Below are 26,280 nucleotides of genomic sequence, written 5' to 3'. Positions count from 1 at the left end.
TGTTGTGATGTTCATTTGTATATTATGTTTTTGTACATTTGGCACTATTATTATATTGCATATAATTTAATTAATTTTTCATAAAAAAATAAAATAAAGAAAAAAATTCTTCAAATCGTATTCTCTCAGTAGAGGACGTGTCGCAAGAGCGGAAGTGGGTGCGAAGTCGAGGCTCCGCCTCTGTTTGGTTTCATGTAAACAGACACATCTCAAAGGTAGAAATATTGATAATTTAATTATTAATAATCATACTTTCAAGCGATATTGTTCTTTAATTAGTCCTGAGTTATTTCACCCTCGTTTGTGGTTTATTATTATTGTTGTAGCACAGTTCACTTACTCAGGTGAAGCTCATGCTAACAGAAACGGCTAACAGAAAAGTTAGACAAACATTATTTTAACAGTGTAAAACGTCTTTCTGCTGACTTTTAATATATTTTTAGAAACAGACATGCTTTCCTAAAGCCAAAGTTTTTGTTTGGTAATTTGTACTGCAGCTATATAAAATAAGTGTTCATAATTAATTTCTGTGAGAAATAATGAGAGATCTGTCATTATTTGTGGATGCTTTAGTGGATGATTAGCAAACGAATTAAGAAAGCTAGGAAAAAAGCCTCAGAGAGCTCAAATTATTTAGTAAGAATCTCAGTAGAAGAAAAATTAAGACAAAGTCTTTCATAAAATGCATAATTTTACCTCACGAATATCCAGCTGTCATATGGTATGATGAGTTGTGTTATTTAATAATACTTTTTTGTTGCTTTAAATCCAGTGTTTTGTTTGATTTTTTTTTTTTTTAAATGAATGAACAGTTAACATAGCACATTTGCAAGTCATTTATAGGTGTGTATGACCATGGCAATGAACTAGAAAAGCAAATCCCACACACTATCCAAAGTAACTTGAGAAAGTTAAGCGTGTGCCTGCCTGATGAAGGTCATGGGATCGAAACATTGCTAAATGAACTTTTATCACCTTTGCAAGTTGGGATAGTGTACAGGATTTCTTTCTCTAGTTTATTTAAAAAAATAAAACAATGTAGTGAAATCTTAGCTGATGATTTATGCCACATTAACAGTGACGTCACCCTCCTCTTCCTCATCCAGCAGTGTGTTCACGATGGAGATCTTACGGCCGGTTCTCATTAACATCCACGGGAGAATTTACAGGAAAAATGCCGTTCAGGAGGAATCTTATGAAGAAGAAGAAGAGGATGATTATTCATATTCAGAAGCAGGTATGTGCTCTTTAAATTGAGTGACACATGTTCATGTGTGTCTGTAGTTTCACATCAATGTTCTGATTGTCCCAGACGCCGAGCAGTGCCTGGACGAGCCCTGTGACGCTCACGACATACAGCAGACGGAGAAAGGCTTCCGCTGTGCCATAGACGTGCCAAGTGTCCTTTATAAGTCAGTATATGTTCTAGATCAAGTTTTCAGAGTCATACTGCTCGTAAATGTGGCCTAAATCAGTGTGAACGGCACAAACCTCATCTGATCTTATCGATTCAGATTTGTGCCACTTCCATCTGTGGTACTGAGGCCGATACAGGTCAGGTGTTTTGCAGTCATATCAGTGAATTAATGTGACTTTTTGCGTCACTCTCATCACAATTCTGCTCTATATACACGCAAAACATGCAGGCTCATACCATAACTGTTTAAAAAACTGTTTTTGCTTTTTGCGCATTATTTCGCTGGCTTCCGCAGCAGATCACACAATAAATAAATGCGTAATCGGTTACTTTAAAGTCCCCCTGTGGTGAAAATCCAGCTTTTAATGTTGTTTATGTGTCTATGTGGTGTTTTTAATACGCATTAAAACAAACCAGTCGACAGCATTGCTGAGTATTTCCTCCATAAAACTGCAGTGAACCAAAGACAGTCTCGAAAACATGCTTCACAACGTCACAAACGACCTTGTAACCAATCAGATCAACGTGTGATCGTCAACCAGTGGATCTCTGACTGAGTGAGTGAGTGGAGGCGGGGCTCATTTGCATATTCATAGAACTGCGTATACTAGATGAGGCGAGGGTGTCGAGTTACAGTCAAGATATCTTAAGGCAAAAAGAAGAAAAAACGTTTAAATATGTAATTTTGGTGATTAAAGATTTTATGGTATAAATTTTTTGACTACAGGGGGACTGTGATGAATATATTGAATATGAAATATGAATATGTAAATATGTGCTGCGAACTTTCCTCTCAATAACAAAATAAACGCACACCAAAAATGAGAATCATCACACTGGAGTCTGATATTGGCCATATTTAAAACAACAATGTGAAAAAAAAAAACTTTATTTCTTGCGATTCGTGCGACATCCCTATTCGATACTAACCGTCCTCAATACTATTGAAAATTAGAATTATTGTGTCGCTAATCATATAGTATGTTGAAATGAAGATCTGCTTTTTCCGGTTACAAACCATTCCAGAGACGGATTCAATTAGAACTACAAACATGAATAAAATGTTTTAAAAACTACAAACATGGCGGGCTTGCGAGACCAACGTTATTAATAATCGGTATCTTACCTGACGAAAAGATATTTATTCAATGTCAGCGTTATATATTTCATCTGGAACATCATTGTGAACTTTTATAAAGATACGTTTGGGTCATGAACTTTTAAATGCATCATTACGCAAATGACGAGAGTCTGTGTTGCCACATTTCTGTCCGATATGGCAGGAAATAAAATTAAAATTGAATGTGACGAGATGATTGACAGGGCAATTTAAACAAAACAGACGCAGTTATGATAATGTAGTCTGTCCCATATCTTGCCTATAATTCTGTATCACACTCAAAAGTATGTACTTTCCTTCACAAAAACAGAACACACTTTTAGGGCATAGTATTGTGATTGTGAATTTGAGTTTAAAATAATGTTTTATTCCATTAACGGACTTCCATATGCAGCTTTTTCCACTGCATTTCCATTTTCTGATCCAATCTCGGCAACATTCTTGTTTTTTTTGACAGATATATTATCGGTAAGAAGGGAGAGACTCGTAAACGACTGGAATCAGAGACAAAAACTTCGATCAGCATCCCAAAACAAGGCGTGGAAGGACAGATCGGTAAGAAACCCCTGAAGCATTAATGCAATTTATCTCACAGCATTTCTGCAGTCATGAATCATATCTCGTATTCCCAGGGAATGCATAAAAGCATCTGCCAAATGCATGCATTTAAATGTAAAAGTAGATCACGCTATTAAGCAACTGCATATTACTGCATTGAGAACTGCTCTTTTAATGCATTTATCAGCTAAAAATGTTTTTTTCTTTCCTTTTATTACATTTAAACATTTACTTACAGAATACAAAAGAGCCAGAGGTTCAGGGACAGCCAAATATTACATCACATTTGAGAAAATAATAATACAAATATAATAATGTAGAAAATCTTTATAAATTATACAAATAAATAAATGTGAAAATATTGATTAAACAGATCACATAAATATAACAATCCTCCCCGCAAAACAAAATACATAAAACATCAAAAAGTGAGCATATATTCAAAGTTTTAGTAGCTTTTTGTTGGAGGAGGTAGACAATGATTTAATATAGACCTTTATATCTTCTTGAAAGTGAGAAATATTGGGGCTCACTTTCATAGTTTTACATTTGTGGATAAAGTATTTTGCAAGCAAATAAACATTTTCATATTGCTTCTCAAAAATGAAAAACCCAAACAAAACATACTTGAAATATATATATATATATATATATATATATTAGAGCCTGACCTATAAAGGATTTTGAAGGCCAGTACCGATACAAATATTTTTTGGTTTTAAAAACCGATATATCGGCCGATATTTTTTTTTATTATTTTTTTTTATTTCAGAAACGCGCAACAAAACATTAACAGATTTCCCTAACATTAGTTATTTGTAGTTATTTATGTGTTTTAACTAAAATAATATGATAATGCATATGCATTTTAAAAAGAAACTTGTTTCTTATATTATCACAACAGAACAGACTGATAGTGGCATTAGCTAAGCTTTGTGGTTTGCTAGTCTACGAAGAGCCATAATTTAGCAATGGATAACGTCATAGTGCAAATTGTAAAACATATATTTTCAATATAACAGGCCGAGGAGAGATGATATATATCATTGCTATAACTGTCACGCGCTATTAAAGAAATACTTCAGTCACATCAAAAGTTAAAAGGACAGTCAGTCAACTACACTGTGACAACGTACAGTAACGTAATGATTACTAGCTAATTCCGCTTCACTCTCGTCTTATTTAACAGCAGCAAAACTGGACATGATAGTCACAAATTTTGTCATGCTTATTTGAGTTTAGAGAACTGATGCGGATGTTCTTTTAATTGTTATTCAAGCAATGACGAACTCAACGAGTGTTGCCAACAGGGACGGTGTAGAGCGCCCTCTGGTGGACAAACTATACAACTCCAACATGACATGGTTCAAGCGTGTTTCGTCCGTTTTTATTTTATTTTTGAAATATTCATTTATCGGCCATTATAACTGCCGATACCGATAGTTTGGAAAATCCCTAATATCGGCCGATAATATCGGTCTGGCTCATGAACTGGCAAATGTCTTGTCAAAGTTTTCTTGTATGATTTCTTCTAAACAAGATGTGAAAGATTCTCTGGTTGTGAATCACTGAAAGCATAATTCACTTGTTCACTTAATTTATATGTTGACACAATTAGAGCTTTAACAGGATGATGATAGCGATGATTAGGGCTCACGGTGTTCCTGCGTGAAGATAAGTGTGTGTAGGGGTCATGATGTTCTAGTAGCAGGATGTTCTGGCAGAAGCGTGTTCTTGACTGCAGCGGTGAGGACTGTATGTTCTTCCTGTGGTTGGCTGTGGTTTTATGGAAATGCACTTCTCTGTATCTCTCGGTGTGTGTGTGTGTGTGTGTGTCAGTGGTCACAGGTGCACACAGGGCTGCAGTCGCCTCCGCTGTAACCCGCGTTGAGGTTTTGATCGACAGCTTTCGGAGGAAGCAGCCTTTCACACACTTCTTGTCGTTTCCACTGAATGCTCCGCAGGTGCAGGAGGGATTCGTGCGCTTTCGAGAGCAGGTGCTGGAACACTGCGGACAGGTGAGAGAGAGAGAATTGAGTTTGAAAACACATTTTATTTCAATCAAAAATAAAACATTATTTCATTACATCATTCTACGTTTTATAAAACACACACACACAAAAACTCTCTAATCTACACCATAAAAATACTCCTTTTACTGCAAACAAATAGCAAAAATTAGTGTCCCTTCATGCACAGAACACAACACCTCTCCACAACACCATTTCATTTCAAACAATGACAAATCATTCAGAGCCTTGAAAAAATTGAATTCTGGACTTAATCAGATTGCAAAAAACCACCAGAACTATTTTCAATCTTATTCTTCCTACTCGCATCGATTGCCATTTTTGATCGGCCCAAAAACATAATTTAACAACTGACACACAGAAGCCTTTCTCTTTACATATTTAAACCCACATATAAACATTTGCATAGAGAATTTTTCATTAAAAGCCTTAAAAAAAGACTCAACAATACAACAATAAATAAAGGTCTTAATCCATCACAAAACATAAAAGCATGAAAAATGGTTTCTCTATGCAAGCAAAAAGGACAATCGGAACTAATCTCTGGGTTTATTACAGAAATAAAGGCATTCACAGCTATGACTCCATGTATTAGTCTCCACTCCATGTCACCCGCTCTCTTAGGTAACGGTGGCTTATATCGTGCTCTCCATTGCGGTCTAAAATCACCACTGAGACCAATGACATTACGCCAAGGTGTATCACTCCTGTTATGGAGAGAGAGAGAGAGTCTGAATAGAGTGAGAGAGAGAGAGGGTCTAGAACAGTTAATGCAAGAATTTAATATTCATTCAATATTATAATAAGGTTAATATAAAATAATGCATTATATTTTTTTTAATAGTATACATATTTATTTTTTTTATTTTATTTTATTTGACCTTTATTTTACCAGGAAAGAAGCACATTGAGATTAAAAATCTCTTTTACAAGAGCGTCCTGGCCAAAACTGACAGACACAGCACATTTGAGTGTAACAAATAACATCCAACAATACAAACACATATATACACACAAGCAACTCAAGTACAATTTCAAAATCAAAATACAGAACTAGCTAAAACATCTACAGCCCGATGTTTCATTCTCTAAATCATTTAAAATTGATTTAAAAGTGTCCAACGAAACCAGTTTCCTCAGTTTCAACGTACTTTGTAAACAATTCCAGGCAGAGGGAGCAGCAAATTTAAATGCCCTTTTCCCAAATTCAGTTCGTACCACTGGAACAGACAGTAAAAATAAGTCCTGAGATCGGAGGCTATAGCTAGAAGGATACTTTTTTACAGATATATGTACAATATATAATATTATATTTAATATAATATCTCAATATAATATATTATATTTAAGGTTAATATGATACAACACAACACAATATATTAAGGTAAATGTAAAATCTCAGATAGGGGTATTACATTATTTTATTTTATTTTTATTTTTACTCTTAACTGTTTTTATTTATATTGATTGCATTTACTGAATGAGCACTGTGCCACTGTTCGTCCGACTGTTGCTGTACTTCATTTTATTTTTGATACTGATACTGTATTTTATTTTTATTATTATTCTAAACTGTTTTAATTATTCTGATTTCTTTTGATTATTTTAATTTCTTCCATGTAAAGCACTTTGAATTGCCACTGTGTATGAAATGTGCTATATAAATAAACTTGCCTTGCCTTGCCTAAAACACAATTGAATGTAATATAATAATGTCTCTGTTCCTGGTGTTATTATGCAGAATTCATCAGTTCTCCATGATAAAAAGCATCAATAAATAATGTTTGATTAATTTAGATTTGATTGTGATGTGTTTTGTGCAGGACTCAGGAGTGGAGGCGAGTGTGTTTCAGAACCCAGCCAAACTGCACCTGACCATCGGCACTCTGGCCCTGCTGAGTCAACAGGAAGTGACACGTGCAAACGAGCTGCTCCAGCAGTGTCAGGCTGTGATCAGGTCTGTGTCTGATGATACACACTCTTACATCTATAATCACACACACTGATCTCGTCTCGTCTCGGCAGAGATATCACTGAAGCGAAGCCGCTCGCAGTGGAAGTGCGAGGAATCGAGTACATGAACGACGACCCGTCGGCGGTGGACGTCCTGTACGCCAAAGTCGCTGTTAAAGACGGATCTGACAAGTGAGATGTCGTTCATGACCTCGTGCAGGCGTATAGTTTAACGACACGAGCTTATACATTATACTGAATTAGTTGGTTTTTTTGTTGAAAATGTAAAAATGCAGAAAGTTTTAGTGTGTGTGTGTGTGTCTGTGTGTGATGGGAAAGGTGTGTGTGTGAGAGTGAGTGTGATGGGAAGGTTTAGGGGTCAGGTTAGTGTGTGTGTGTTTGTGTGTGTCTGTGTGTGATGGGAAAGGTGTGTGTGTGTGTGAGAGTGAGTGTGATGGGAAGGTTTAGGGGTCGGGTTAGTGTGTGTGTGTGTGTGTGTGTGTCTCTGTGTGTGATGGGAAAGGTGTGTGTGTGTGAGTGAGTGTGATGGGAAAGGTGTGTGTGTGTGTGTGAGTGAGTGTGATGGGAAAGGTGTGTGTGTGAGTGATTGTGATGGGAAGGTTTAGGGGTCGGGTTAGTGTGTGTGTGTGTGTGTGTGATGGGAAAGGTGTGTGTGTGTGTGTGTGAGTGAGTGTGATGGGAAGGTTTAGGGGTCGGGTTAGTGTGTGTGTGTGTGTGTGTGTGTGTGTGTGTGTCTGTGTGTGATGGGAAAGGTGTGTGTGTGTGTGAGTGTGTGTGATGGGAAAGGTGTGTGTGTGTGTGAGTGTGTGTGATGGGAAAGGTGTGTGTGTGTGTGTGAGTGATTGTGATGGGAAGGTTTAGGGGTCGGGTTAGTGTGTGTGTGTGTGTGATGGGAAAGGTGTGTGTGCGTGTGTGTGTGTGTGTGAGTGTGTGTGATGGGCAGGTTTAGGGGTAAGCTTAGTCTCTCTGTGTGTGTGTGTGTGTGTGTGTGTCGGGTTAGTTAAAGGGGTCCAAATATAGAGTTTGTACAGTATAAAAACCATTACGTCTATGTCGTGGATGTGTGTGTGTGTGTGTGTGTGTGTGTGTGTGTGTGTGTGTGTAGGCTCCAGCAGATAGCAGACAGGCTGGTGGAGTGTTTCGTGTCAGCTGGTCTGATGGAGCGAGAGCGGGACCGAGTGAAGCTTCACGGCACCGTAATGAACACACTGTTCCGGAAGGATCCGTCAGGTGAGACATAAACAAACACCATCGCTGATCCTCGATCCCGCCGTAAACATGCCATTCATAACACACACACACACACACACACTCACCGAATCCAATCACTCTAACCAGTCGGATCGTGTGGAATTACATAAACAGAATAACAACGTGTTTATCAGGGGCTTGTTTGTCCGAATGTTGTTCTGAAGTCGTGAATGTCTTCATCTCCATCATACAAAGCTCTCATTCAGCCGCGACTGTGTGTGTGTGTGTGAGAGGGACGCCAGAGTTTGACCTTGTTTGTGTCCGTGAAGTCTGATTGGGTCAACAGTTTTGCCGGTTGTTGTGCTGTTTTCAGTTTGCAGTCTTGAGTAATGCGAGTCAGTCCCTGAACACCGCGAGCTGCTTATAAACATGTTGATCACATCTCGTCATGTCAAGTGTGTGTTGTGAACAGTTGTTGAAATGCAGGCGGCTTGTGTTTTAGGGCGTTTGCAGACCTGTAGATCGCTTGTGTGTTCCCAAACAGGGACTTTATGTGATCAATGTTGCATTTGGGTTTGAAAGTAAGTTAAGTTATCACCGGTAATAAGGACTATACGAACATTACCGGCCTTTCAAAACAGAGTAACTACGTCACAGCTTTTATTTTCTATACAGTGGTGTGAATAAGTTTGGACACTCATGCTAAAGTTGCCTAAAAAGAGGAATAAAAAATCATCTTTTGGATGTTGATCTTAATGCCATAATTAGAAAAATGAGAAAAACTCCAACTTTTAAGGACACAAATTTTCTTTGTGAATGAATAATGTATCATAAATAAATACATTTATTTATTTTTATTAAATAAATTTTTATTTTTTAAGGAAGTTTTTCCTTAAAATACAGGGTGCATAAGTCAGGACACCCCTATGTTAAATTACCATAGAGTCAGGCAGTTTTTTATTTTTAAAAGCCAGTTATTTCATGGATCCAGGATAATATAATATAATTGTCATGGTTTTACTTCAGGTAGCCTAATAGCTGGTTTGATTTGCATTGAGAGATGATCTTATGGAAAGTAATCTCTCGGTGTGGTGAATGGTGTGTGATGATGATGTGGGGATATTTCAATTCCAAAGCCCAAGGGAACTTTATCAGGATGCATATTATCCTGGATCCATGAAATAACTGGCTTTTAAAAATAAAAATCTGCCTGACTCTATGGGAATTTAACATAGGGGTGTCCTGACTTATGCACCCTGTATTTTAAGGAAAAACATTTATTTATTTATGATACATTATTCATTCACAAAGAAAATTTGTGTCCTTAAAGGTTGGAGTTTTCCTCATTTTTCTAATTATGGCATTAAGATCAAAATCCAAAAGATGATTTTTTATTCCTCTTTTTAGGCAACTTTAGCATGAGTGTCCAAACTTATTCACACCACTGTATATGAAGAGTTCAGATGCAAAAGCCTCTAAGTGCCATTTGAAATTTTCTTCTAGAATGATGATTTTTTTCAAGCTTGTATATTAAAGTTCAGTAATTTCACTTAAATGGCAATGAAGATTACCTATTAATTGTCATTTTATATTATACAATTATTATAAGATGTGGATTTCATACATTAATAAATTACTAACTAATTACTAAATTTTTAAGTTACCGGACATTAAAAACTTCTACTATCCCCATAAAAAAAAGAAAAGAAAAAAAAAAGAGATTAACTACGTCACAGCTTTTATATATATACATATATATATATATATTATAAAATTTGGATTTCATACATTATTATTATATATTTCTTATGAAAACTAAATCCTGTCATCCAGCATCTCCTCTTTCATCCTTTTAACCAAAAATGTATTTTAGATCAATACTGAACGAAGAACATCAAATAAATATAGGAATGTGTTGGAAAATAACAATTTTTTTTGGCCACAGTTGATTTTTACCCACATTCGGCGAGTTGTCTGATCACAAGGCAAGATTTCAAAGTGTACCTAAAATGTTTATGCAAGTCACATGAGGAAAAACTGTCCTCTCATTGGTCTTCCTCTGCGCTCTTCATCTCGAACCTGTTCTGTGTTCCACTCAGCGGAGGATAGAGGAGCTTCGGGAAGACCCAACATTAAAGATCGAGAAGCTTTTAATGCCAGGAACATCTTACAGGTGAGAAATCCACCAGATCAGTTTGTTTCAACATCATATTCTTTTGCAGAAACATTTGGAGAAGCTTTTTTGTCACTCATGATCTGATAAAATACATTCCTGTTAATGGACCTTATTCAGAGCAGCGCCATGACAGGTATGAAAGTGAGACTGTGAGGGATAGACTTAGCGTGTTTCCAATGGCATCCGCTGTAAAAAGCTGAATAAAGCTTTTTAGATTACTTACAATTTTCCACCGCTTACATTGTCTTGAGTTTTTTGTTAACTGAAATTTCTTGGAAAGACATTTTTCCAGTGTTTCATGATCAGAACAATCCGAAAACACATTAAATAACAGTACAGCCCATTGAAGAGACGCATGTCTATCCCTCACAGCCTCGCTCTCATTCTCATTAAAAATCAAAAATGGCGCTGCCGTGAATAAGGCGTATAATGACGCTTTATTCAGTAAAGATGCATTAAATTGATCAAAGGTGACAATAATACATTTATGATGTTACAAACGATTCTATTTCAACTAAACGCTGTTCTTTTGAACTTTTTATTCATCAAAGAATCAGTTTCCACAACAAAACAAAAAAGTGTTTTCAACACTGATAATAATCATAAATGTTTCTTGAGCATCAGATCCTCATATTAGAGTGATTTCTGAAGGGTCATGTGACACTGAAGACTGGAGTAATGATGCTGAAAATCACAGGAATAAATTACACTTTACTATATATTCACATAGAAAACAGATGATTTACATTATAATAATATTTCACTGTTTTATCAGTGTTTTTGATCAAATAAACAATATTGGTGAACAGAAGAGACTCATTCAAACATCTAACTATTTATACAGTACATGACTCTGTAGTTCACATACAATACGAAGACAGAATACATGATTGCAAAATGGGTAGAGACGAGATATTAAAGATATAAATTAAGTATTGCATCAGTTACACTGATGAGCAACATTTTCCTTGATAATCACAGCACTGAATGATAGAACTCATTTTATTGTATTCCCATCATATGTTCACTCATTTTGTCCATCAAATTGCATTGCATGAAAGCTGTAAAAACATAAACATCATAGCTTACTTTGACTATCTGTCGCCCCCTGTTGGCAGTTAGCAGAACTTCAACACACACACACACACACACACAGGCTGTTGTAGAGCAGAACATTTTTATTTTTTTGGTGTTCTGTCCAGAAACGACTACACCTGTTATTTTCTCAGAACTTTTGTTCCTTTAAATGGTCAAAATAATTCTGGGAAAACCACTCCAGTGAACGTTGGTTAAACAAATAGAGAGAAACGTGAGATTAAACTGTGTTTATATAGTTAATAATCCGTGTTCAGATCGCTCTCGTGAAGGTTCGGGATTCTCCTTGATCTGTTTCCATGGTAACAGCATTGATGATATGGTTTATCTGTAGATATTCATGATGAATAATAATTGTCTCTCTGCAGATGTTCGGCGAGGTGTATTTCGGAGCGTTTGAGCTGAATTCGGTGCAGATTTCCCAGCGGTTCTCCACGGACAGCACGGGATACTATTCCTCTGCGGGACACGTCACATTCTCATGACTGCACACTCATAAACGGCTCCAAAGTACTGATTGAAATGGGATAATCCGTTATCTTTGTCATGCATCGTAAATATGAATATAAAGAGCATTATGGGGGATGATGTCATGAGTATTATTGAGCCTTTTCCCTCAGTGTTTCCATTCATCAAAGCATCTCAGTTTGCAGTGAGTGTGCACTTTAATACCCCAGTGTTTTAAAACGCTTTTTATTTGAATGTGGAATTAAATGTCAGGAATCTGTGTCCACATATTCGGCTTGACCGAAGGAATCCATAGACAACAAGATTGTGATTTTTTGTAAAGTTATTCGCAAAAATTGCTAATTTTTTGCATATTTCATAACCCATAGAGGGCGCTGTTTCCAACTTTGGCACGTCCCCTCAGATTATGGTTCTGATGAAGCATAGCGAGTTTCATTTAGATTGATCAAAGTTTGGCCAAGAAACTGAATTTTGTGTGAGAGGTACATTTCGTTGTATAGCTATATAATACAAATAAGGTATTCAATTAGGTTTGCGACGTCATAACTTGTTTGGTCATTTCTCTGCGACTCGGCCTAAAGATCCCCTGAGCCAGTTTTTGTAAGAAAAAAGTAAAAGTAGTGAAAGAACAAAATACTGTACTTTTCAAAATGGCCACTGCTACTGTAATGGGCGGAGCCTTGATGTAAGGTGTTGAATGTGATTAGCATAATGAAGTTTCATTTTTCTAGAACTAAATGTTCTAACCATTTTAAAATTAAGTTTTTGAACTGATGGTGGTGCTATTGAGTAAGATTACTATTACAAATGGTAAAGTCATGTTGAGGCCCCTAGTGGACCCCTGGTTGCTTACAGTGTCTTCTGTTGAAGTGTTGTTTGGTCTGTGTCCAGCAGGTGGCGCTGTAAGGTCACAGTGTGGCTGTTTGCTCTAAGATGCTCTTGATGAGACATGAAACATAAAATCAGTCCAGAAAGAGAAAGAAAATGTGTCACTGCTGTATTCAAAAGAAACCTGTCGAGTTCAGCCTTGAAACTCTTTCACTGAAAATATGAAGTTTTTACTGCATGTGCGGCTCAATTATGTTTGATTTATTGTACAGTTCAGATTAATAAAAAGGTTAAATACAGTTGAAATACCCTGATGATCAGCTATCCAACAGAGATCTGAGCTGAGTGAGTGAGTGGGGGCAGGGCTCATTTGCATATTCATAGAACCACACATACTAAATGAGGCAAGGGTGTCGAGTTACAATCAAGATATCTTCAGCCATGAAGAATTTTTTTCAAGGAAATAATGGTTTAAATAATTATCAGTGATAAAATGTTTGACTAGAGGGGCTCCACATTCAGGGAAGTGATGTGAATGATTACAGCATGTTTCTGATGTCTAACGCTGATAGTTCAGACTTGGATGTGGATGTACAGTATATTATTAATGCTGACAACACTGAAGGTCTACAGTTAAACAAGTGCCTTCATACATTATATAAAAGCAAAGGGAGTCTCTGCAGAGAAATAAACCCACACTCACTGCATGCAGGCAGACACACGTTACAGCTGCGTGTGTGTGTTAAAGGTCAGCACAATGTCTTCATCAGAGGCAGAGAGCCTCCTGAGAGGAAGAGATGCTCGTTTGTAAGTTAATGAGATTTGAGCTGAGAGACTTAAATCAGCCTCTTAAAATGCACTGTAATACTTCTCAAATTTTGAAATATTTAAACTAAAATGTTTGTTTGCCAGGATGTAATTAGTGGCTCATTATGAATGCACCAATACTTTCAAGTGCAAACGAGTTTAATAAAAACAGGTGTATGTTTATGTGTATATTAAAACTGCAGTGAACTAAAGTGAAATCGCTGGTGTTTCTGATGTCACAAACGATCTTGTAACGTGTGATCGCCAACCAGTGGATCTCTGAGTGAGTAAGTGGAGGCAGGGCTCATTTGCATATTCATAGAACCACGCTTACTAAATGAGACGAGGGTGTCGAGTTACATTCAAGATATTTGATGGGGTGAAGATTTTTTTTTAAGGAAAAAACTTTTATATATGACATTTTGGTGGTCAAAGATGAGTTTTAAAGGATGTAATGATTGACAGGGGGACTTTGAGAAACGAAAAGCTACACACTCTGTTAATTAGGGTTAGGAGAACTGTGGCCAAACATATAACATGCTAGAAACATAATAATCACTGCAGTAATGATCAGATCACACACAGACGCTTTAATCGAAATAATACCACTTTTATGTTTTAACAATGATAATGCCTAAATAATGCTATTTTGGTCCTTATTTCGAAAATCCCAACAGCAATAGATGAATTTAATTGCCTCAGTTCAACGGCACTCCCCCCCCCCCCCTCTCTCTCTCTCTCCCTCTCTCTCCCCCTCATCATCAGTTCGTCACCTGAGCGGTGTTCAGACGACCAACGCTTCGTTCAGATCTCTCTCGTGTTTCTTCGTGAGGAACGGATCATGATGAGCGGTTTATCTGTTGTTCAGCTGCTGCTCGTGACACTGACGATGAGCGCGAGGGAAGCGCGGGAGATAGGTGGCGGGAATTTCCTTGAGGACGAGCAGCAGTGGCTCTCAACCGTCCATCAGTACAGCCGAACCGTCAAACACTGGAACCGCTTCAGAGACGTGAGTTTCCCGCCATTTACTGTCCGTGTCAGTTTAAAAATCAATTATTATAGCCTATACACAAAAAATCTGACTGAACTACAACATTGCAAGGGTAGTAGCCTATATTCTTAAAGTATCGACAAACACCTTAAAGTCTTGACTGCAAAAATGCCGTTGACCTTTTTTCACCGTGAATAACGATTTTGGACATTATAACCCCTTCAATGGGGCATGTTGTCACATCGGGAACCTGATTGGCTCTGATTTGAGAATACTTTTTTCTTTTTTATATATATGTTTTATACATATTATCTTTTGCCAGCAAAATGAAACGAATTACAAAATATATAAAAACTAAAAACAATTTACATTTCACATTTATCTTTGTTGAAATAATGTTTTAAAGCCAACATACAGAGATATAGACTTTGTAACAACTAGCCCCTGTTGCAATGCAAACTATAAAAGTGAATATTATTATTGTTTTAATTTTTTTTATACAAATAACATTTTATTGTTGCATGGTTTATTTTATGAGGTCCTCAATCTGGGATGCACCATATGGATTGGAAATCAAATTTGTTATCGACCAACATACTTTTAATTAATTTAATTTTGATTCATTTTAGCTTATTATCTGTGTTGATAATGTATACTTATTGTTAATGTGATTTATACTGAATATATTTATTTAGTTTTAAACTAGTTTTCGTTTTTTTTTTTTTTAATTTTAGGGGTGCACCGAAATTTCGGCCGCCGAAAATGTTCGGCCGAAAATGGCATTATCGGTATATATATATATATATATATATATATATATATATATATATATCACCCCAGAATTTTCATTTCGGTGCATAACTATTACATTTAGATTACATTCTCATTTAGATTACATGATTACATATCATTATGACTTATCATAATTACTGCAATATTCCTTTTTTTTACATTTTGATTTCATTGGTCACTTGAACATATAGTGAAGAACTGAATTGTTCCATTGCACAAAATCTTCTTTATAGTGATAAACATAGTGATACACAGTTCTTTAGATGTTATTCAAATGTTCAGGATCTTTGGGGAGCCAAAAATGGTTCTTTGGCATCATTACGTCGCTTTTGTTTGTATGTTTTAGTGTGAGACACAAGTTTTATATTCATCTGTATTATGTTGATATTATGATATTGTAGTTTTTTCAGCAAGGAAATTTTCGCTGCTCTTTTCCACACATGATCTCAGCTCATCTCGGCACACTGTGTGCTGGAGAGAGTGGGGAACGGGGAAGTTGTGTGAGAAATGACATCTCAGGTCTCGTCAGCTCCCCGAGGTCCTCCTGTCTGGATGAGTTAGCGCTACAGAGACAGACATCGTGTGTTTTGTGTTTGTTTATTGGAGAGAAAGACACTTTGTGATTCAGTGTTGGACTGAATCGGGTGACAGGCAAGGGCCAGAGTGTGTGTGTGTGTGTGTGTGTGTGTGTGTTAGGGAACCTCTTCAGATTAGCAGTGATGTGATTGGCTAGTCAGAGGGCATTATTATGATCCTGGCGATGACAAACCCCATCGTGTCGAATATGAACGCTTCTGGAACAAGAACAAATGTGGGCGGGGCTTGATTGTGTTCCGCGGGGAATTGATTGGATGGTTGTGGCTTGCTATTGGCTGATCTCTTGTGAGTGACAGGTTGTCCCGCCCACATCATCAGAGTAGAGAAGAGATGCTGCGACAAAGTTATTCGGATTCAAGATTATCAGAAACAGGAATTTAAAACAAACAATAAAGAAGCGTAAGCCAATATTAGGGATGCACCGATATCAACATTTTGGCCGATAATTCTTTATATTAAAAAGCCGATAACCGATATATTGGCCGATAAATCTAAATCCAAATTTTTATTTTTGTGAGAGCCTGATTAAAAAAAAAATCTTTAAAATGTTCTTATTATGATTGCATGTAGCCGATATGACAGATTTGCACTTTGCCGTATCTTTCTTTTTTTTTAAAGTGATTTCAATCATATTTCAAGCATTACAAAACCATTATGTTGGACAGTGCGCAACTGAAGTGTCTGGAATAATACATTATTTATCGGCTTTAATATATCGGCCAATTCTTCCGATAACATTAGACATGAACATAATATATCGGCCGATACCGATCGCCATTATATCGTGCATCACTATGTAAACCCCATTGGGATGAACACGTCCCACTTGAACACGTGCAGCCTAATGACTGTATGAATTATGAAACACATCTGTTTTCTTTCTCAATGCATGTTTATGATCTCAGACTTGCTCATGCATGAATACTGGAGACAAAAGTTAAACGTGTCTAATTTATTTAGCTTCCTAATGCGGCCTTGAATCTGTATTTTGCATGGTTTTAATGAATTGCATGAATTTAATTGAGCTTTTTTTCAGGCATATAGATAAACTTCTGATGCATGTGGATATATTTTATTGAGGTCATGTTATGTGAAGATGTGCCACGCTCAGATTGCTTATAATTTGATTAAAAGCATGTAATATTGCAGTGTATCAGTCAACTTGTGAGTAAAATTGACAGATTTATTCTGCTTCCATTACGCCAGAGAGCTAAAAGCACATGGATATTTTAATGCACAATGAATATTAAATTAATGTGTGAATAAATGAATCTTTTAAAACTTCAGAAAGTGAAATCTGGAGTGTTACAATGTAAATTACGTATGAGCCGATGCATTGTGCCATATGCCAGTGTAGAGACGATGTGTGTGTGTGATTAATGCTTCTGTGACATGTTTATTCACACTCCTGACACTGTAAACACAGCCGATGAGCCACATGCTACACTTCTGTACAGTCGCAGTCCAGAGCTTCTCGTCTACTCGTGTTTGTTACAGAAATGCATGAAAAAAATGGACTTGTTTCAGCGGAGTGTGTGTTAAACACTGTCATGCACACACTGCTTTTTACCGTTGGCCTGTATGATATGATACTGACAGGGTCCAACATTAACTTTTGACCACACCTGCTATTTGCGGTTTAATTCTGAAAGTTTACCAGCCATAATTATGTCTCATCAACCATGAAATGGTATTTTGCATGATTTTTATTCATGCATTTACCATGCAAATAATTTATTGAGAATTCCTGAAAACTGTCACAAAAATATTTTATGCTTTATGGTGTTATGCTGTTTTCATGTGGTGTTGTTTTATTTGATGTGTTTTATGCTGTTTTTTATGTTACATTGTTTTTATTCATGTTATGTTACGATATTTATTTATTATTTTTCATTTTATGTTGTTTCATGGTGTTAATATATTCTACTTTGTTATGTTTTATTGTTGTTTTATGCTGTTTTTGTTCTATTTTGTTCTTTCATGGTATGTTATGTAACACTGTTTTATATTTTATTTATGTTATGTTTAATTTTACGTTATTCACAAGCATAAAACATGTTATGTGTTTTCACATTGTTTTGTTTAGTTTTTTATGTTATGTTGTTATGTTTGTTTTTGTTTTTTATTTGTTTTATGTTGCGTCAGCCGTCAGATTATTTTTTCATGTTTTGTTATATTATTAAATTATCTTTATTTTGTAGGTCTATGAGGAATATTCCTCAAATATTTGTCACCACATGGAAGTATGAGGAACAAAAATCATTCTAGATAATCTTCTGATAATAAATGTTAGTAACTTATGCAGTGTAAAAACTAATTTTCTAACCTTTTAACTTAGTTTATGAATGTAATTCAGATAGCATAATATTTTGAGTTTCTGTTTATTAAACCAATCACCTTTGTTGTAATAACTAAAATTATTAATTTCAATGAACTCAAAATTTTAAGGCAACCAGGCAACTTCATTTTTTTTAACAGTCTGTCTCTTATGGTTAGATAGTTATTCTTACAATTTGATATAAACCATATAGTTACAAGTCAGCTTGTGAGTATTTCATGGTTGCCGGTTGCATATTAAATATGGATTCAGAATATAAACTGCGCTATGACAGAAATGCAGGAGTGTTTTGAAGCTTGAGGACTGATGCTCCTGTCATGTTAACACCTGTTTTTTCATAATGCGCCGCAAATCTCAAACTTCAGAACAGATTCGAGCACAATTAGCAGAAGCTGCTGAAGGCAAGCGTCACTCAGTAATATCTGTGTGCAGGAGCAGTGATTGATTAATAGCTCTGCAGCGCCGCATCATTATTATTAATAACAGCAGTATTCCCGAGTCTATCTCCATCAGTTTTGTCCTGATGTCCCTGTTATCTTCAGACAGAGTTCTTGACTCTGATAATGCGGCGTCTCACACAGATGGTTGTTTCTCAGTAAAATATGTGCTGAGAATGATTGAAACTGCTGCGGAAATATCAGATTAAAGGTAGTTTGTTTCCTGTGAGTGTTTAATTCATGGTGTACTTTTTTTTATTTTCATGCAGCGATGATGTGACAAACCATTTTTGGTTCCTATAAGAACCCTTCAGTTCTTCCATCGGTAATTTTGTCCCTTAAAACTCACCTTTGATCACCAAGGAATAGGAAAGGAAAAAAAATGTCATGCCTTAAAATATCTTGAACGTAACTCGACACCCATGCCTCATTTAGTATGCACGGTTCTATAAATATGCAAATGAGCCCCGCCTCCGCTCAGAGATCCACTGGTTGACGATCACACGTTGATCTGATTGGTTACAACAAGGTCGTTTGTGACGTCAGAAACACCAGCGATTTCAAACTGTGGTTCACTGCAGTTTTAAGCAGAACATTTTTTATGATTTATGAATTTACACATGGTTTGTCTTAAAGGAGTTTCACTTTTCAAAAAAAGTTTTTGCTGATAATTTACTCGCCCCCGTGTCATCCAAGATGTCCATGTCTTTCTTTATTCAGTCGAAAAGAAATGAAGGTTTTTGATGAAAACATTCAAGGATTTTTCTCCATATAATGGACTTCAATGGGGTCCAAACGGTTCAAGGTCCAAATGAGAGTTTCACTGCAAACTGCAAACTGTTCAAAGGGCTTTAAACGACACCAGACGATGAATAAGGGTCTTATCAAGCGAAACGATCGCTCATTTAAAAAGTAAATAACTACGTTTAAGTTTTATAAGCTCAAATGCTCGCCTTGCTCTGTTCTGTGATGCGCGTTCGTGACTCTCCTGTTCGAACCCGTTCATCAAATGAACAAACCTTTTTTCGTGTCATTTGGGTCATTCAACGAACTAAATGAAGTTGACTCTGGAAAAGATTTGTTCATTTGATGAACGAGTTTGAACAGGAGAGTCACGAACGCGCATCACAGAACAGAGCAAGGCGAGCATTTGAGCTTATAAAACTTAAACTTTGTTATTTATTTTTTAAATGAGCGATCGTTTCGCTTGATAAGACCCTTATTCATCATCTGGTGTCGTTTAAAGCCCTTTGAAGCTGCACTGAAACTCTCATTTGGATCTTGAATCGTTTGGACCCCATTGAAGTCCATTATATGGAGAAAATCCTGGAATGTTTTCATCAAAAACCTTCATTTCTTTTCGACTGAAGAAAGAAAGACATGGACATCTTGGATGACACGGGGGTGAGTAAATTATCAGCAAAAGTTTTTTTTTAAAGTGAACTACTCCTTTAAAGCATGATTAAAACACCACATAGACACTTAACAGCTGGATTTACACCACATTGGGTCTATAAAAGAGCCATTTTACTTACTTTAGTAAGAACAGATGTTAAAGGTTCTTCATGAAACCATCGATGCCAATAAATAACCTTTGTTTTGAACAATTTGTACACACATATTCTGGCAGAATCACCCATTTTACTTCTGTAATGTGGCGTATATTTCTGAGTGTTGTCATATTTAAGGGGAATTGATTGGATGGAGATAAACTAGGGGTCAGAACTACACTCAGATGCTTGTTTTCTTAGTCGCGAGTAGCACTGGATAAAAGTGTCTCCTAAACGAATATGAAAGAAAAATGCTTTTTAACTTCCTCGGGTGACAAACAGGACGTAAAATTGCAATTAAAATTTTTATGTAAGGAACTAGAATGAATTTTGTCAACATACTCTTTTAAACTGGTTGACAAACGCTTGTTTGAAAGTTAAAAATCTAAAGTTTTAAATTATAATTTCTATAATGCCACCCGTTTCTTGTGCCAAATCAATCCCAAATCCAATTTATGCACTGAAAAGGAGCCAGTGTTTTTCACTGTCGTTGTTTTAGCAGATAAAAAGAGAAGACAATAGGACACACAAGCACAAAATGTCTTGGTTTTCTGCTGTGTGTGTGTTGATGCTTTTGGTTTTCAAGTGTGTTAATGAGAAACGAATTAAAGACCGATTCGTGATGAGTTTGTGGGTCACTTTCCTCTTAATCGCCTGTGTTTGTGTGTCCGAATCATGTGTATGAATATGTTCTGATGTGGCATCAAACAGAAAAGCAGCATAGGTTGTGTTTAATCTCGGAAACACTATATTACCATATATGGTAAACGGCTCAGGAAGTGGGTGTGGCATGAGCGAATGATTATGCAAATGTGTTGCATAAACTGCTTATAATTGTCCTTACTGGTATCTGAGGGCGTATTTACATTCAGGACACATTATTCATAAAGAACAGAAATCTTGTAGCTGTCAGAGACGGTGGATGGTCTCTTATTTTTTACTTTAGTTGTTATAGCAACCATAGGAATGTTGCAGGAGTGCTCTAATGGTAACACCAATGCATGCATTAATGAGCAATACATTTGTTACAGTATTTATTAACATATTTGTTGTTAATGTTAGCTGATAAAATAAAATATTAACCAAAGATACACATTTTGCTTTTAATAATGCATTAACCCTTTAAGTCCTGACAAAAAAAACTGCAATTTGGTGCAGATATTGAAGTAATTGTGATATATCATAATAATGCTCTTTTTAAATCATATTTTGCTGTCAAACTCATTTATTTTGAGCTACCTCATTATATCTACAGCATGCCAGTTTGTTCGGTCAGTTATTTGTGTGGATGTGTGGATGTTAAATTCATAAAGTCCGTCTTGATGGTGCTTAATTTTTAATGACGCACCCGGCCTTTAAAATGTTCATCGTTAGAAACGCTGTATGAAACCAGCACACGAGCTGAAGTTGAGCTGGAAGCCGTGTTTGTCCTCCTGCATATGCTTGCAGTTGCAGTCAGACAGCAGGGGATTGTGGGTAATTGCTCTTGCCCAGGGCGATGTGACCGGTGTGCCTGCCCTCCACTAGCGCAGGTTTCAAGCATAGCGGGGCACTTTAATGTGCATCATCTAAACCATCATTTCAAGAGGGTTTAGATGATGCACATTAAAGTGCTCCGCTATGCTATTTTAAAGGTTCCTAATGTTGTTTTAGAATAGTTTTTCATGCACACAAGGTCAAAAACACTTTAATTTTCCCATAATATACATTGCCGCATCAGTCCTTTTATGAAAAGGCTCAATAAAAGATTCAGTCTCTCTAAGCTCCGCCTTTCTGAACGCTACTCTGCTCTGATTGGTCAGATGTGTGCTGTGATTGGTCAGAAAGGAAACGCTCATTATCATATCTGAATCTCAGCTCTTTTCTCTCAGTGTCTGAAACGCTTCCATTGAGGATTCAGTCTCTAAGCTCCGCCTCTCTGAGCACTGCTCTGCTCTGATTGGTCAGATGTCTGCTGTGATTGGTCAGAAAGGAAACGCTCATTATCATATCTGAATCTCAGCTCTTTTCTCTCAGTGTCTGAAACGCTTCCATCAAGGATTCAGTCTCTAATCTCCGCCTCTCTGAGAGCCGCTCTGCTCTGATTGGTCAGAAAGCAAACGCTCATTATCATATCTGACTCTCAGCTCTTGATCACAGTGATACGAACAGTGACGATGGCGTTCGTTTCACCGTATCAATCTCAGAAAACATGAATGTGCCTGTGTGTTTTGAATCATTCACTTCTGAGATGGCATTTCATTTAGGAAGCTGCCTTGTAAAGTAGTGCCCTAGATAGTAACATGACTTATAGGGTAATGAAGAAAAGCTAATCTGCTAAATATGTTGTTCTCTGAGAGTGAAAGCACAGTAAAGTGGAGAAGCAGCCCCGATTACACACTGACAGTGACGTGAATCGTTTGAGGACGGGTTTCATTACAGAACTGCTGGGTCATCGGCCCGTCACTCACATCTCGGGTTCGTCAATCACTGCCACACACTGACTGTAGATCAGCAACGAGGAATCTCAGTGGTTTAAACACACCATGTTCAGTTTCACACACACCCTCCGCTTCTGACTATCCCAAACACAAGCGATATTTAGACCTAAATGTAATATTTATGTTTGAATTGCATATAAAATGTCCATTAATTTTTGTGTTTACAAGCTAATACAACAATTTGACGGTGATTGTTACATCGATTTTATGGTTACTCATTAAAAACATCATTATAGACTTCATTACTCGTGTAGTAATGACGAAAAGACGTGTGCTTTGTGCAGACTCGAATACTGAATACCGAATTGAACTCTTTTAATTGTGCTTGCGAATGCCAGTATTTGCGAGTATCCTCATTATGAAAGAGTTGAGAAAGGAAATGCATGTGTATCAGTTTATCGGATCCGTGCATTCGCTCTTAAAGTGACAGTAGCCTAATATTCCTGCGGCCGTCTGTCATTAATGTTCATCTAACGACTGCTCTTGACTGAATAACTTTAACAAGGATTCATTTATGTGCAATTTATACAATGACTATTACTTTATTACATTTCTGTACCTGAAAATTTTGAAAGTCACTGTAAGATTACTAATCATCTGAGTGTGTTTTGATATTTTTATATTTGTCATCAAATTTCTTTCGATCTTTAACTAACTGAATATCGCTTGATCTAGTCCTATTTTAACCATGTTCATACTTTTGAACGGGATAAATATAATCATTTTCACGGCAAGTTTTTATTTTAAAAACAACATTTAAATTAAATTAAATTAAATTAATGCAAATGGATAATAATAAACTCATGATTGGATTCCCTAATAAAAACATTTTAAAAACAGGAAAAAAGTTTGAGTTTGAGTTTATGAAAATGTACAATTTAAAAATTCTATTATTCATATTTTATATAAAATACATATATTTTTAAACCTGGTGGACTCTAAAACTGCAAGAAAATTAAAGCCAAAACTCTAAACAAGTTGTGTTTCAAATGTTAGGCATATTTTAACCATGTTCATACTTTTGAACGGGATAAATATAATCGAGTTTATATAAATGCATTTTAAAAACATGATTATTTAAATTAAATAGATGCAAACGGATAATAATAAACATGATTTGAGTGCAGAAATCTTGTCTGAAATCTGTCATTTTGAGGGTAATTTGCATGCAAAGAATTAAAATATCCCTGAATATTTGTAATATAGAACTTCAAACGCATCTCTCGTCGCTTGTAAAAACGAATTGTTATTATTTTGGAATAGATTTCAATGAAAAATGAAGCTTTTTACCTACATAGTGTGATAGTTATTGATGTGGTCACTCTAACCAGCTGAACTTTGACCCTTAATCAGCAGATATTTGGACATTACGAGATTGATTGTGCGCTGGTGTCGATCTGTTCTGTTTGGTCGGCGTTTCGCTCGTCCTCAAGGGCTTCGTCTGCGTCTAATTGAACAGCGCAGCTCCTAAATGCTACAAAATCTCAAATTGATTGTGTTGGCAGAAGCGGCGCGTTCGGATGTGTGAATGTCAGATTAGCATGCGTGTGCAGGACCGGCGCGGCGGGAAGCATGCAAATTCAATTGGCACTAAATTTCAACAGAGCTTCCCAGTAGGATTCGCTCCAGGAGCTCATAATGAGAAACCCGAGCCGAAGCCGCTCTCTCTTTGTGTCTGATGACACTTTCCCTGTTCAGTCTTCAGCTCTGAGGGGCAAACTCGCGGCTCATCCGGCTTTCACGCGTGAGAAAAACACGTTTGAAGTGCGTATTCTTTCGTTTAACAAACCTAGACGGTATTTCAAAGTCATCATGAAATCACAATTTACTTTCATTCATGTTCCTGGTGAATTATTAACCTCTCAAGTGTCACGCCGCCTTTTTCCAATAAGCATGAAAATGCACAATCCGAACTTTAATGGTTGTAATTCAAGAATGCTTTGGAATAATTGGTCGAGACTCGAGACATTCTTGTAATTTTTGTAGACAGATTTTTGTAGAAATTAAATAAATTAAGAAAGTGAAACTGAAAAAAAGTTATATCTTATGTCCCTAGGGTCCTGTTCTTTTTATTTTATTTTTATTTATTTGTATTTACTTATTTATTTATTTTATGTTATGTTGCCTTTAACGAGGAATCATAAAAAGCGATGTAACAATGATTGTCAAATTGTTGAATTCCCTAATAAAAACATTTTAAACACAGGAAAAAAGTTGTAGACGGTTGAGTTCATAAATTGTTGATGAAGAATAAAATCTTTTCTGATGCTTTGAGTGAGAAAAAACACAAATGTAAGTCAGTATTTGCTGGAAATCTCCTCTTCTGCAGCTCTGATACTGTTACGCCACTATTAAAATGTTCTTGGTCATTTTTGTGGCTTGAAAGTGTTTTAAACATATGCATGAATAGTCAAAAAGTGTAAATAATGACAGAATGCTTTAAGTTTTGATTAAACGATTCCTTGAAACATTTTATTTTAAATTGCATTTTTATTTTATTTATTATTTTGTATATTTCTGGTGTTGTTTAACAATAATCTGCAGGAATCCCTCGTCTCTTATTCTCCCAGATCATATTAATAGATGATAATTAAAGCGTGGATCTGCCCTCTTTCATGTGAATTTACATCTTATTTTCTCTCTCTTTCTCCACACCGTCGTCCCGTCGCTGAAGGAAGTGGAGGTTGGTATCTGTGTGTGTGAGATGTGTGTGTTCAGACCAATCTGGTTTACTGACGCTGACACAACTCTGGCTAACGTTCTGACAAAGTTCTCAAAGTTATGAGCAAACGTTTTAGGAACGTTAATCGATTGTTCGTTGAAAGTAATCTGATATTTAATAATGTTCTCAAAACGATAGCACAGAAACATTATTTCTACATCATCACGCATGGAATCCTTTTCCCCCCTGAAATATTTCAGTTGGATGTTCGTTAATCGGTTTTAAATGTTGCTACTTTTTTAGAATGTTCATTCAAAAGTAACTGTAACGTTTAGCAGATCAGATAGAATGTTTGTTTACATTCGCATAAATAAAACTCAAAAAATTCGAATATTGTGCAAAAGTGAAACTTAAAAGGTGAAACTAATATATAGACTCATTACATGCAAAGTGAGCCTTTATTTGTTATAATGATGATGATTATGACTTACAGATTATGAAAATGCCAAATATTGTGAAAACGTTTTCATATCTGTAAGCCTTAATCATCAAAATTATAACAAATAAAGGCTTGAAATATCTCACTTTGCATGTAATGAGTCTATATAATATATTAGTTTCACCTTTTAAGTTGAATTACTGAAATAAATGAACTTTTTGCACCATATTCTTTCACCTGGTGCTTAAAGTGCTTGAATTCGACTAAGTTGAGCTTTGGAAAACTCTTGAAAACAACCATATTTATGAAAAGGTACTTGAATTATTGAAA

General features: G+C 36.2%; 2 protein-coding genes across 4 annotated transcripts in view; both read left to right on the top strand.

The window, feature by feature from the left end:
• Nucleotides 1-125: 125 nt before the first annotated feature.
• ascc1 (activating signal cointegrator 1 complex subunit 1) lies at nucleotides 126-13,156 on the top strand. Of its 3 annotated transcripts, none has more exons than XM_039650926.2 (10): nucleotides 126-215; nucleotides 1,107-1,237; nucleotides 1,313-1,412; nucleotides 2,995-3,092; nucleotides 4,935-5,113; nucleotides 6,949-7,082; nucleotides 7,151-7,270; nucleotides 8,205-8,329; nucleotides 10,390-10,463; nucleotides 11,930-13,156. In XM_039650926.2, exons 2-10 carry the CDS (start codon nucleotides 1,120-1,122, stop codon nucleotides 12,044-12,046), a joined length of 1,065 nt encoding a protein of 354 aa, XP_039506860.2. In that variant the 5' UTR covers nucleotides 126-215; nucleotides 1,107-1,119; the 3' UTR covers nucleotides 12,047-13,156. The 3 variants fall into 3 exon arrangements, with proteins under 3 accessions (XP_039506860.2, XP_039506868.2, XP_088978562.1); XM_039650934.2 differs by having other exon boundaries at nucleotides 159-215; nucleotides 1,110-1,237; XM_089122436.1 differs by having other exon boundaries at nucleotides 173-215; nucleotides 1,079-1,237.
• A 1,273-nt stretch (nucleotides 13,157-14,429) lies between these two features.
• The window catches only part of LOC120462300 (testican-2), a 28,319-nt gene continuing 16,468 nt past the window's right edge, over nucleotides 14,430-26,280 (top strand). The window contains exon 1 of the mRNA XM_039650909.2: nucleotides 14,430-14,673. Coding sequence (XP_039506843.1) covers nucleotides 14,506-14,673 — 168 coding nt within the window. The 5' untranslated portion in view covers nucleotides 14,430-14,505. The remainder of the gene's footprint in view (nucleotides 14,674-26,280) is intronic.

Source organism: Pimephales promelas, chromosome 17 (genome assembly GCF_988280905.1).
Source record: "Pimephales promelas chromosome 17, fPimPro1.hap1.1, whole genome shotgun sequence".
Taxonomy (NCBI): domain Eukaryota; kingdom Metazoa; phylum Chordata; class Actinopteri; order Cypriniformes; family Leuciscidae; genus Pimephales; species Pimephales promelas.
This window is presented reverse-complemented; position numbering and strand designations above follow the sequence as displayed.

What these genes read in the sequence shown, in the direction of transcription:
- ascc1 (XM_039650926.2), top strand. Translation starts at nt 1,120, where the DNA reads ATGGAGATCTTACGGCCGGTTCTCATTAACATCCACGGGAGAATTTAC. An exon ending in TTATTCATATTCAGAAGCAG is followed by an intron (nt 1,238 to 1,312) that starts GTATGTGCTCTT and finishes TGATTGTCCCAG; the next exon opens with ACGCCGAGCAGTGCCTGGAC. An exon ending in TGCTGGAACACTGCGGACAG is followed by an intron (nt 5,114 to 6,948) that starts GTGAGAGAGAGA and finishes TGTTTTGTGCAG; the next exon opens with GACTCAGGAGTGGAGGCGAG.